Raw genomic sequence first — 11493 nt, 5'->3', positions numbered from 1 at the left:
GACCACTAGGGCGCATGTATGGTGATGATGCAGCTCTTTAAAAAGCAGAAGGCTTAGCGCGGGAGCACAGCCCCCCTCCGCTCCCCTCATGCCGAGACCCCCCAGGTTCCCGCCTGAGGGGTCCTCACCCTGGCTGACCACGCTCACACCCTCGGGTTACTGGGCAGCGGTCCCTCCCTCGCCTGATCCCCACCCACTCCTGCGGGGAGGAGGGCTTGGTAACGGGGAACCCTTCTTGGGGGGTGGGCAGCTAATTGAGGGAGCTGCCTGGAGCTAAAGGGAGGCCCTGGGGTCCGGGAGGCAGACCAACTCGCTGGGGCTGGCATTCGAGTTGAGCTCTCTCTCTCAAAATCAATAAAAACATTTTTTTTTTTTTTTTAAAAAAGACTTTATGGTGGCTTGTTTCACCACTTACAGGTCAACCCCCAGCCTGGCCACAATCTCGTTTCCTTCCCCTGAGGCTGTGACTAGGGCCACGGGCGGTGGATAGAGGAGCACTGGGGTCGGGTTGGTGGCGCAGCACCGGGTGTGAGTGGGGCCTCGCCGGGGCTCCTGGCTCCGATGGGGAGGCCGGACGGCGGAGTCAAGGGGTGAAAACCCGGCGGGGCTGAGGCCAGATGGAGAACCTATGTTCCTTCTAAAGTGAGTCGCTCAGCGCCCCTCGACGGCTGCCACGCCTCCGATCAGGCCCAGAGTTGCCCAATCTTGAGTTTTCCAAAGGAATCTGGAAGCCTAGAATTTTACGTAAATTCTCCTTATTAGATTGTTAAATGTCACGACTAATTCAAACATTTTTAAACCTCTGTGGGTCAAAAAAACCAAACAAAACAATTCCATACATCTCTTCTGCGGCCTCTCCTCTTTGTGACTGGAAGTGCAGGGAGTATTTTTAGGAGAAAGGCGCCAGGACACGGAGACGGGGCAGAAGCATCTTTATTGCCGGCAGGGCCCTGCATCTTCTCCACATTTGTGAGAAGGACAGGAAGACAGAAGGGCTGCAAAACTGTTGGAGCCGGGGTGGATGCAGAACTTCCAAATGATCACTTTCAGGCAGGATCGGCTCAAATACCCACCTTTCTGCCTTTGGACAATAGGCGTGGCCTTTCCCCATGTCCTTCACCTGGTGGGTGGGGCCCTGGTGCAAAGCCTCCCCGCGGCACCCACTGGCTGCAGGCTGGGGCGGGAGCTACATAGGGACCCCTGCTCGTCAGCTAATGCCACACCTTTCCCTCCCATCCAAGAAAGCATATTGGGCTCTAAATAAGTGAGAATGCTAAAAATATACGAATGGCCTTCCAGTGACCTTAATTAATTTTTTCAAAGTAAAGCCATCACAAGCATTGGTATTTTGCCTGCTGTTAGTAATGGTTCACCTGTGACACACTCACAAATTTCAGGCCAACACGGTTAAGAGATGTTTTACAAAATAAAGACAAATAGGAACTATTGCTAAGCCTCCCAGGTAGACCAGCACTCCCTTCCTCTGGTATTTTCAGCCAAGGTGTGATTGGCTGGGTGGACCCCCCCCCAACTCATATAGTCACCCTTAGGGCATGAGTTACAAGGATCTCAGGAATGTCACAAGGGACACTTGAACGCTTGAGAAGAATGGAAGAGATAAAAGGCCATGTTCTCCAAAGCAACCAGAGAGCTGGAACCTACACACTCCCACCTCCCTAACTGGCAGCCCGGAGGCCGCACTTAAACTGGCATTTGGGTGATGTCAATTCAAGTCCTGCCCAGCAGCCCAAGCCAAGAAGAAAAGGATCCCATGTTCTCCATGTTCTCCAATTCCTGTGCTCCAGGAATTAACCCAGAAGATGCAGAAGAGAAACATGAGAGCTTTCCCTGGGACCTCCTAATTTAGGACGACAACCTGCTTCCTTTCCACTGCATCAGAAAAACCCCATGGGGTGGAAATGGGAACCAGGTTCGGGAAAGGAGAGAGAGGAAAGAGGAGCCCGGCAGCCTGATAGAGCGTGTCCTCTGGGGCAGAGGTGTCTGGGTCGCCGAGGCGGACTAGGACAAGAGGAGAGCAGCAACAGGTCTATTTTTTCTAGGTCGCCGTAGGGAACCAGCCTAACCCATTTACAAGTGGTCTCGGGGGAAATATCTTTAAATAGCCATCTTGTCACCATCCTGTTCTTCATCTTCCATGATCACCTCCTTGGGTCCCTCCTCCCTGAGCAGTGTCACATCTGTAAAACAAAGCACAGGTCTGCAATTAAGTGCCTCTAATTAAAATATCAGCCAGCCTTTCAGTACAGAGAGCACACAGGAGCACGGCAGCCCAGAAACCTCTCAGCATCTGCAAAGCTAAAGGTGCTGACCTGGGGGTGGGGGCAGAGCTGGGTGGCCTCCTTCGGCCTCCCCAGGGGAACTGTGGCTCCACGAGGACACCACTCCGGTTACAAGGGGACGCTCAGCCTGGGAGTCCGAGGCGACCTCCCCCCTCTTCTCTACACTCTGTGTGTACGCTTGTGGCCCTGCAGGGTGGGAATCACATGAATTTTGGAGTCCAAATGATCTGGAGTCTCATCCTGCCCCTCAATCTGTGTTGACACTTTTACACCTCAGTGTTCTCTGATGCAACAGGAGAGCAGGGTTACTTATAAAAAAGGGCTGTTTGGACAATGAATTAAGAAGTAGACCAATGCTCAGCACAGCACCACACCTGAGAGCAGCTAAGGTCGGGCGTGGCTGCCGCCTAAACTGCCTGCCTGTGCACGCCCCTGGCGGGAGGTACTTTCTCCTTTCACGGTGTGTTAGTTCAGTTCCTGTTGTGAAGAGCTGGTAGCCCGCGTGAAGCCGAGCTTAAACGCATCGTACCCACGTCTGGGGGAAAGACTGAGCGTGGGCCCTGAACAGGCCATCTCTAAACGTCAGTGCTGGTGGGTAATAAAGTTAACGCAGCTCAGAGCAAAAGGAGAAAACACGGAAAGGGTGGTGAGTCGTTCATTCAGCTCTGCGGCTACACTATGAAAAAGCTGCTCTTTGTTTCAAGGTGATCCCCCTTGTTTGGGGGATTAAAATATCTTTTATGAAGTTTTAGGGCTGTTGGATGGCTTCTTTCTTAGCATCCTTACTAGGCAAAACTCAAAGTTGTTACCCATCTCTCTATTGGGCTCCATAATATTTTCTCTAAAATGTGACTGGTCTGTGAGAGTCTGAAGACTGAACATTTTCTGGACTGATCAGCCCAGAAAAGACCATCCAAGGAGGTCTGGGTGGTTGTGCCCATCCTGTGAATTGTGAAGTAGGATCATTTGCATGAAAAGACAAAGGAGGCTGTGACTCAAGGCCAGCCCTCCATGACTCTGTCCTCCCCCCCCCCAGCCAGTTCTGTTTCCCACCATGGCCTCGCACCCCAACCCCGATAATTAGAGACCTTTCCGTTCATGATGCATTTCACACAGATCTAGACTTCGGGGAGGAAAGCTGTGCACCACAGAGGCCTTTCTACAAAACTGGAATCCATTCAACAGCAGCAAATTAATGAAAACTATGTGTTGATCTTAATGGCTCCTCCTTTGATTCAGTTCCTAGTTTGCTCATATGGGTTTCTTACCAATTAGCTGATATTTATCGGAGAAGAAAGCAATTTCAAGAGTGGAGCTGAAAGAAGCCTTTTGTGTAAATCACCTACGAAACACGGTGGGAGGTATTTTTCTCTTGTACCAGCTGCACAGAGGTTTGGGTTTCCATTTGGAATTAAGGCTACATTGGTAGGAGAACACGGAGTTGGCTAATTTTTCATCTTACCTTCCTTGATGTCGCTTGAAGCCAAATTTGGGGTTAATTCAAAAAGGGCAAGAGCCTTAAAATCCCCAGATCCCAGTAAACTTTCTGATTATTTTGGGGTATCCTTGAAACCTAGCCATATGAGCATCTTGGGATTTCAGGGAAGGGAGGAGCCTGTTGAAATCAAGGTCAGCCATCAAGGTCAGCCCATCGCAGAGTGGGCTAGGCTTTTCCAAGGGGACATGGGAGATCATTGCAAGTGAAAAGTGAGCCAGCATTTGTATTTGAATAAGCATTAATTTTTATATCTTATATTGGAAAATATATGGTAGTTCATCAAAATCTTGATTTCATGAGTATCGCTGCTTGGAATGAGGCTTCGCATCTGCGCCTATGGATAATCAATACCTTCTTATCCTGGGCTCTTACTGTTGTTGGCTTTGGTGAGTTGAGAGTGAACAAGGTTTGCTAAACACTGTCTTTCTGATTTAACCCAGTCCTGAACCCCATGCTGCCCTGTGGGGAGCAGAGGTGTGTCACTGAAGGAAAGGCCTAGAGGCAGACAGCTTTGCCTTTGGTGGTCATTCAACTTTGAGTAGGTCCCTTAACCTATCTGAGCCTCAGTTTGCTCATCTGTAAAAGTGGACATAAAAGAATTTGTATTTCCCATAATGGGTCATGCCACCAGCAGATAGATTTAGGCCGTTCTTTAGGCACCAACCACACCCTCCCTGAAACTCCATTAAAGCACTTTTACGTTGGTGGGAATCGCTGGACAGAACATCAGCCTCCCCCCCTGAATGGAAGGTATTTTAACAACCACAGTTAGCCTTGCAGCCTGCTGTCTTAGGGCATGATCCCACCCAGAGCACCGTCTCAAGCTGGTCACCTGCAACACAGACGTGTGCCTCTGGTTTAAAGGAGCCAGGGCTAAGACACGGCCTCTCCTGGTCACCCACAGCACAGAGAATGCTCTGTTCCCAGCAGGACAGAAGACGTGTCACTTTCAAAGGACACTTTCTACAAGTACAGCATTGAGTTGTGATCTCCAGATGTTCATAGCTCATGATCCAATTTTCAGGAGGCTTCTTTTCAATTATTCCAGCCTTAGTATTCTCTACTTCCCCTGGTTCCTTTTGCCAAAGATTGCAACTAAAGGCTATTTTCCTAAAGTAGACCCCAGCCACTGAGATTTGACCAACCACAACCCAATGTTCCCTGCCATGCAATCACCAAGGTGGGGGCCCCTGGCGACTGTGAACCAAGTTGGGAGCAAACCTGGGGCTGGCGATGAGGAGCTGTCTGGCAATTGGACCCATCAAATAAGCTCATTAACCTAGAGGAATGGGGGTGGTTAGCAAGATACTTAGAACAGAGCGAATTCTTGTCCAGTCTTCGTGTGCCAAGGGCTAATGAGAGGAGACGTCTCCGGAGCGCATTTGTCTCCGAGTTCCTCTCAACACCCCATTAGAACCAATGCGGGTCTCTCTGAACATCTGCTGAAGGCTCTACCCTTATCAGCTTAACTAGCATTTTGATTCCTGCCAAATCTTTAGATACTAAAAGGCTCTTCAAAAATAAAGTGCTTCAGCTAATATGCCAATAAAAGCTAGAAACATAGAACGTGCTCTATAATTGCAAATACAACACAGAGATCTGCTGATTCAAGCAATTTCATAATGTGTGCAGAGTCCGTGGATGCACAGCCCCCTCTCCAGCTCTGTGAACTTTGCACCGTTGGATAGACACGTTACATCCAACCAGGAGCTGCTCCCTTACGATGCAGGTATTAGGGTGTGGGCAGCTTCCATTGCCAAAAACAGAGCTCAACATTTTAGGAAGTTCCTTGAATCAGCAGGTTTATATGGAGAGGTAAATAAAACACGGTGGCTAGGAAAACTCTCACCTTTAGAAATGTTTTGACTTATCTAAAAAAATATAAGGTTTAACAGAGAATGAAGGGGAACTAACATGTATTGAGGTCTCTCAGTAAGCCAGGAACTGTGCTAAGTGCATTATATACTTTATTTCACTGTGTTAACAATCCTAGGAGATGGGTTTTATGGTCATCCTTTCAGAGATGGATGAAGGCTCTTAGAGTTTTTGCTAGTTGCCCAGGGTCACAAAGTTAGAATGGAGCTGAACCAGAGATCAGAGCTCGACCTTCCTGAGTCCAGGGCTCATGTCCAGTACTGTGTACTCAGGAGACTCTTCTACAGGCTCTGCCCCTAGAAGAACTTCAATAAAAATAAATACAAAAATGGGTAGCAAATAATCAACCTCCTGATGGAGAACTTGAAACTGCAGGATTGTGATTTCCAAATAGAATATATTTTTAAAAATCCAAACACTTATTGAGCATCGCTATCGACAAGGGACTAGACTAGACATCAGGTAAATGCCAGCAACCTAGGGCAATCCCAGGCTAGTCCTCATGAATTTATCAAACAACTTGTTGATGTAAGTGAACTTCGGCTACAAACACAGCGACAAGAACAACGGGAACATTGCTGAAAGAGCTGACGGCCTTGGTATCTGCACGTCTGTGTCCAGCAGAGCTAGTGGAGATCGCTGCACTAACACAGTGCAATGGAGCAGTGCCCGCAGGTGAGCCAGAGCTGGCTACAACCCCCAGGGTTTGATTTTGAGCAGAATTTGATCCAGTCATCTATCATCTAATCATCCCATCGTCAATCCAATCCATCAGCCATCCAGCCATCCGGCGCATCCACAGAAGGCTTCAAAGTGGCTAAGTTACTTAAGTCCTCTCTCAGTTTCTTTATCTGTAAAAGGAGCTAATAACCACTTTATTGTGTTACTCAGCTGGTTTTTAAAATTGCATCCTTCACTGCCCGCCCAACTATCTGTATAAACACACACACACACACACACAGTCTTATACTCTAATCGTGAATGTCCATGTCTCATCCCCCAACTTGCACATGAAATTCTCAGGGGCAAGTCCGCACCTCACGCACAGGACAGGCTGCCTTCTGGCCCGGGGTCGTGAGCAGTGTTAGCAAGGTTCTTGGCTTGACCCGACACATGTTAGGGCAGCTATCATTATTTCTGCCTCTCTCTCCCTCTCTCTTCCTCTTGTTTTGAGGTTTTGGTCGGTGTATCCGGGTGTCTTGGGAGAACCAGCCTCAGCCGCAGGATGCGCGATCCTTGGAAGGCTGGGCAGGAGGGTATTTCAAGTCTTCTCAAGGGCCCCTGACGTTTCTGCTTCGTTGGCCCAGTGCCTTCGGCCGCTCTGCTGAAGTGAGTGATGCTCTGACCCTCCCGTCTCCGCGGCGGCCCTGGGGAGCTGCCCAGGAGGGTGAACCTGAAGGCAGCAGTAAGTGCTGCTCCCCCCAGGACACAGATTGCCGGGCAGGACAAAGGCCATGCCCGTGGCACCTCCAGATGGTGAGGCTCCTGACCCACCCTCCCCCCCCCCCCCCCCCCCCCGCAAACGGCCTGACCAGCTCTTTTTACCTGCTGCGAAGGGCGACATGTGCAGGGCAGGTGTGTCTTTTCTCCTTGGCTTCTTCTGTTCCAGGTCAGTGTCCTGAAGAGCGGGACTCATTTTGCCCTTTGGGTGTCTCTCTTGGACCTCGTATCTTTTAATTAAATGTTCTGAGAGCACACCTGCATGGTGAGGGAAACAGAGGGAGAAACAAGGTCAAAGACGTCCATCCTCATGGCCCAGGATGCATGTCCGTCCTCGTATGTCCATCCTCATAGCCCAGGATGCATGTCCGTCCTCGTATGTCCATCCTCATAGCCCCGGTCAAATACATGCATCCTCGTAGCCAAGGTCTGTGCACCCACCTTCGCACACGTACCTGATGACGGCTGTCACTCTATCTTTCCAAACTTATTTTAATAAAAGCACTTTCTTTCTGAGAATTAGTATCTATGGAGTCTACCCTGTAGAACATGTTCTATGTGAAGGGCTTTACGTGCCTGATTTGAACGTAATGTCACTGCCACCATCTCACGTCTGAGGGAAGTGAAGGCGGCCACTGCCCCCGGCGATGCAGCTCGCAGACATCCCAGCCGGGGACGGGACAGAGCGCAGGCTCTCCCCGCCTCCGTGGGACAGCTGGCTCCTCCGCACTGACCCCCGCCCACCTGCCTTCTCACCCCTCCCACCCGGGAAAATTTCCCGCGTCACCTGCCCACTCTCTGAGACAGCCCCTCTGCAGCCTTCCCGCCACTCGCTGCCGGGACCGAGCCCCCCGGGCCTAACCTAAGGACCCCCAGTGGGACTTGACTCCTCAGGGTGCATTTCAGCTACTTCTGCGATTCTGTTGTTTTAATGTTTATTTATTTAGAATGGAATTTATTGAGGCGACGCTGGTCCTTCCCAGAACACTCGGTGGCCTGTTTGCTTTGTATTCCCCTGAGTGGACTGTGACTAGAGAGGACCTTGAATAAGTGGCCTGGGGGGAGGGATGAAAGGAAAGAAGATAAAACATTTGGGGAACAAGAGAGTGTCACGTGTCACATGCAAGGCTGTTATAAGGACACTTTAGCTGGTCACCAAACCGTTCCCTTTGCTCCTGGGCACACACTTCTCAGCCTCCCTTTTGCTCAGGTGGGGCCTGTGGCTGAAGGAAGGGCTGCGACGCTCTGCAGGTGCCCCACCCCCACTGTCCCCCTGCCGGCAGGATGCTGCTGGGAGCTGAAGTGCACGGTGACTCCAGGAGCCATGCACTGGTCTCCACCTCCCTCAGCAGAGTCCCCAAATGGCCATTTGGAGCCCAGCTTGCCTCCCCCACACCCAGCTTTCAGTCTTGGTGAGTGAAGAATAAACTTGCATTGTGTCATCCCCTGATATTTTGGGATTTATCTGTTATAGCAGCTGGCCTCATTGTAACTAAGACAGATCCCAATGATTAAAAAACGCCCAAGTTTTTAAGAAAAAACATTGTAAGAGCGATGTGATCCAGCGGTGAGCAGGTAGGTCCCCTTTGCAGGTGTGCGGACCGGCCTCCTGGCGCTTACCTGGTATAAACGGCGGGATGTGCAGGGCCGGGGTATCTTTCCTCCTCGGTTTTTTTTGGTCTGACTCAATGTTCAGGGTGACTTGTGCATTTTTCCCCTTTCTTGGCTTCTTTTTCAGCTCACAGTCCTTAATGAACTGGTCTGAAAGGTCATCTGATTTTGACAGGATGCAAAGAACAAAAACATGACATGAGTCAGGGTCTGGTCAGAAACCCGTTGGTTTCCATTCCATCTGACAGAAGAGGCAGAAGCCATGGGTCTGAAAATATAGTATTTCTTTACTGTGGCCTCTTCTATAGAATCTGCTCTGCCCAGCTGGGGAGGGATCTCTGGAGGTACAGGCGAGACACAGACTAGTCCTGGGTCACCATTCAACCCTAGGATGTGACTCAGCCCATAGTACAGAGACCAAGACATTTGCTTCAACTTTGACTTTTCCTTCAATTACACATTTTCCCATTTTTGGAGAAATCTTGAACATAAACTATCTTGATGGCAAATGGGGAAAGAGTAGGGGGCGGGGGGGCTGGGGGGAGCCATAACCAGGCGAGGCATAAACAAAGGCTATGAATATGCTAAAGGCCCATCCATCAAAGTCTGAGTGTCTCATTTTTAGAAATGGGTAGAGGCAGAAATGTTTCTGGTATTTTCATTACAAAGGTTATGCAAAAAGTCAGTTCTGGAGAGGAAACAGATTGACAATAAAGCAGAAAAGGGCTATTTAGAATTCTGTCTTGATAGGCAAAGGGAGATATTTGAAATATTTTATTGGCACCCCACATGGGGTGTGTGCGCGCCAGGAAATACTGGAAATGAGCTGCACAGCCATGTTCCATCTATTGCCTCAAAAATGCTCTGCCTGGAGCTCTTTCAGACCCCCAAAATGACAACAATGCCTTCTCTTTCTTTTTTTAAAACTCTCATGATCTTCTCTCCAGGGCATCAGCTAATATTCACATGGCAGACCCCAGGAACCCATAGCCATTTGTCTGTCCATCTGGGTTGGTTGTCACCTGAAGGCACAAACTATCAGGTTTTAGGGGACCTCCCTCTGACTAGCCTACAAACTAAATGGCAGAGACCCTTCCATCTGACCTTCACTACCCACATTCCCGCTGGAGCGTTTACCTAAGTGGCCACAGCGAGGGTCGAGCTTGTCCAGTCTGTCTTCTGAGAGATCTAGTGGCTGCATCTGCTCAGTGGACATCATCCAAGGAGGGCCGGTGTGTGTATTTCTTACCCAGCACTACAGAAATATAAGACACAGTCTGTTAGTATGTCTTCTGTTCATTCATTCACTTGTTAAATAAGTATATTTACTGAGCACTTATGTTCCCAACTCAATCCCATTTTTCAAGGCTGCCTCTTCTATTTAGCGACTAGAAGATCTAGTGTAAGATTTAAGCTACAATGAACAAATCTCCCATACACATGCACGGGGATTTATGGGTAACTGTCATGTATCAGATATTCAATATTTGCCCTCTTTCAGATGCACTGTGGGAGTTTCGGAATGAACACTTGTCAGGTCTGAATTAGAAATGAATTAGCTCAGAGTTACAGAAAATATTGATTAAACCTCACCTATATTTTTTCGGTTGAGTTCTGCAAAGTAAGATTATGACTACTTCACAGATGGGGAAACTAAGGCTCAGAAAATCTAATTTTTTCAACCACACATCTATTAAATAGCCACACCTGGACCCAAATCCACTCCTTTCCTGCAGACTTCCGCTAGACACCCCAGTGTCCTAAAAAGAAAGTGGATTCTGAGCCCTTATTGAACAAGTCTTCTGGTTTTTGACTATTACCTCCTCCAACTATAAAATAATGAGAATTCCTCCCTCGCCATACTACAATGGTGGTAGGAAAAAAAATCTAGGTCTCGAAATAGATCTTTATTATTTTCTCCCTAGGGATCCCTGACATTAGAGCCAGTCTGTTTCCCCTCCTCTCCCCACTCCCATTTTTCCTAGACCACAAATCCCTTGAACCTTCCAGAGCTATTAGTTGTAGACATTGTCCAGGAGAAGTGGAAATCCAGAATGGACATGTGTCGGGCCTGAATGAGAAATGCATTAGTAGAGATTTATAGGAAATCTTCATTAGAATCTACTTAGATTCTGTTTCTTGCATTTCTTTCAGATAACTCATTACAAGATGTTAACCGAGCAAGAATGATTGAAGAGGAGGGACAAGATTAAAATGACCCACTGGTCCTCTTGTCTTGAGATTCCTAGATCCCTGGCATGCAGATGTACACATGCACCAGCTATGTTAACATTTCAAGCTCCTAGAATTCAACTCAGTTGCCTTATTAGGAATAAGCCAGTTTTCTCCGGGATGCTGGAGGGCCTCTCCCCCTACAGGCTGAGATCATTGCATAGCAGATGGAGCCATTAAGGGATTACTTGAGCCCAGCTTTTAGTGTCACTCTGAGCAGACTGATTGTACTGAGTGACCTCAGCAGAAATCAATTTAGACCATTGTCTTTAGTGCTTGTATGCAGACTCCCTACTCCCTGGGACCACAAGGAAGCATGCCCTTAGGTTGGGTGGCCAGCCCCCACCTGCTTGAGTGGAGAGGAAAGCTGTGGGACCATCTCTCAGGGTGCGTGGGCTCAGAGTTGACGTCTAGAGATGGTGACAGCCTCAACTGTGGCCTGTGCATCTGCTTAACCAATCTTCCTTTTCTTTGGGCAGGAAGGCATTAGCCCTGCTGGAACTTTCTGTCTTAGGCTTCCTGCTGAAAATCTATCCC

General features: G+C 48.8%; 1 protein-coding gene across 1 annotated transcript; it reads right to left on the bottom strand.

Annotated features, from left to right (window-relative positions):
- Positions 1-2115: 2115 nt before the first annotated feature.
- PPP1R17 (protein phosphatase 1 regulatory subunit 17) lies at positions 2116-9961 on the bottom strand. Its single transcript, XM_016222259.2, has 4 exons — positions 9862-9961; positions 8734-8886; positions 7219-7371; positions 2116-2198 (listed from the first exon to the last, which is right to left on the bottom strand). The coding sequence occupies exons 1-4, from the start codon at positions 9941-9943 to the stop codon at positions 2116-2118; spliced, it is 471 nt and encodes a 156-aa protein (XP_016077745.2). The 5' UTR covers positions 9944-9961.
- Between the last annotated feature and the right edge of the window lie 1532 nt (positions 9962-11493).

This window comes from Miniopterus natalensis, chromosome 10, assembly GCF_054644295.1.
Source record: "Miniopterus natalensis isolate mMinNat1 chromosome 10, mMinNat1.hap1, whole genome shotgun sequence".
Classification (NCBI taxonomy): Eukaryota; Metazoa; Chordata; class Mammalia; order Chiroptera; family Miniopteridae; genus Miniopterus; species Miniopterus natalensis.
Note: the sequence above shows the minus strand (reverse complement) of the source record. Positions and strands in the feature narration are given on the sequence as shown.

What these genes read in the sequence shown, in the direction of transcription:
- PPP1R17 (XM_016222259.2), bottom strand. Translation starts at nt 9,943, where the DNA reads ATGATGTCCACTGAGCAGATGCAGCCACTAGATCTCTCAGAAGACAGA. An exon ending in CCCTCGCTGTGGCCACTTAG is followed by an intron (nt 8,887 to 9,861) that starts GTAAACGCTCCA and finishes TGTCAAAATCAG; the next exon opens with ATGACCTTTCAGACCAGTTC. An exon ending in CATCCCGCCGTTTATACCAG is followed by an intron (nt 7,372 to 8,733) that starts GTAAGCGCCAGG and finishes CTCACCATGCAG; the next exon opens with GTGTGCTCTCAGAACATTTA.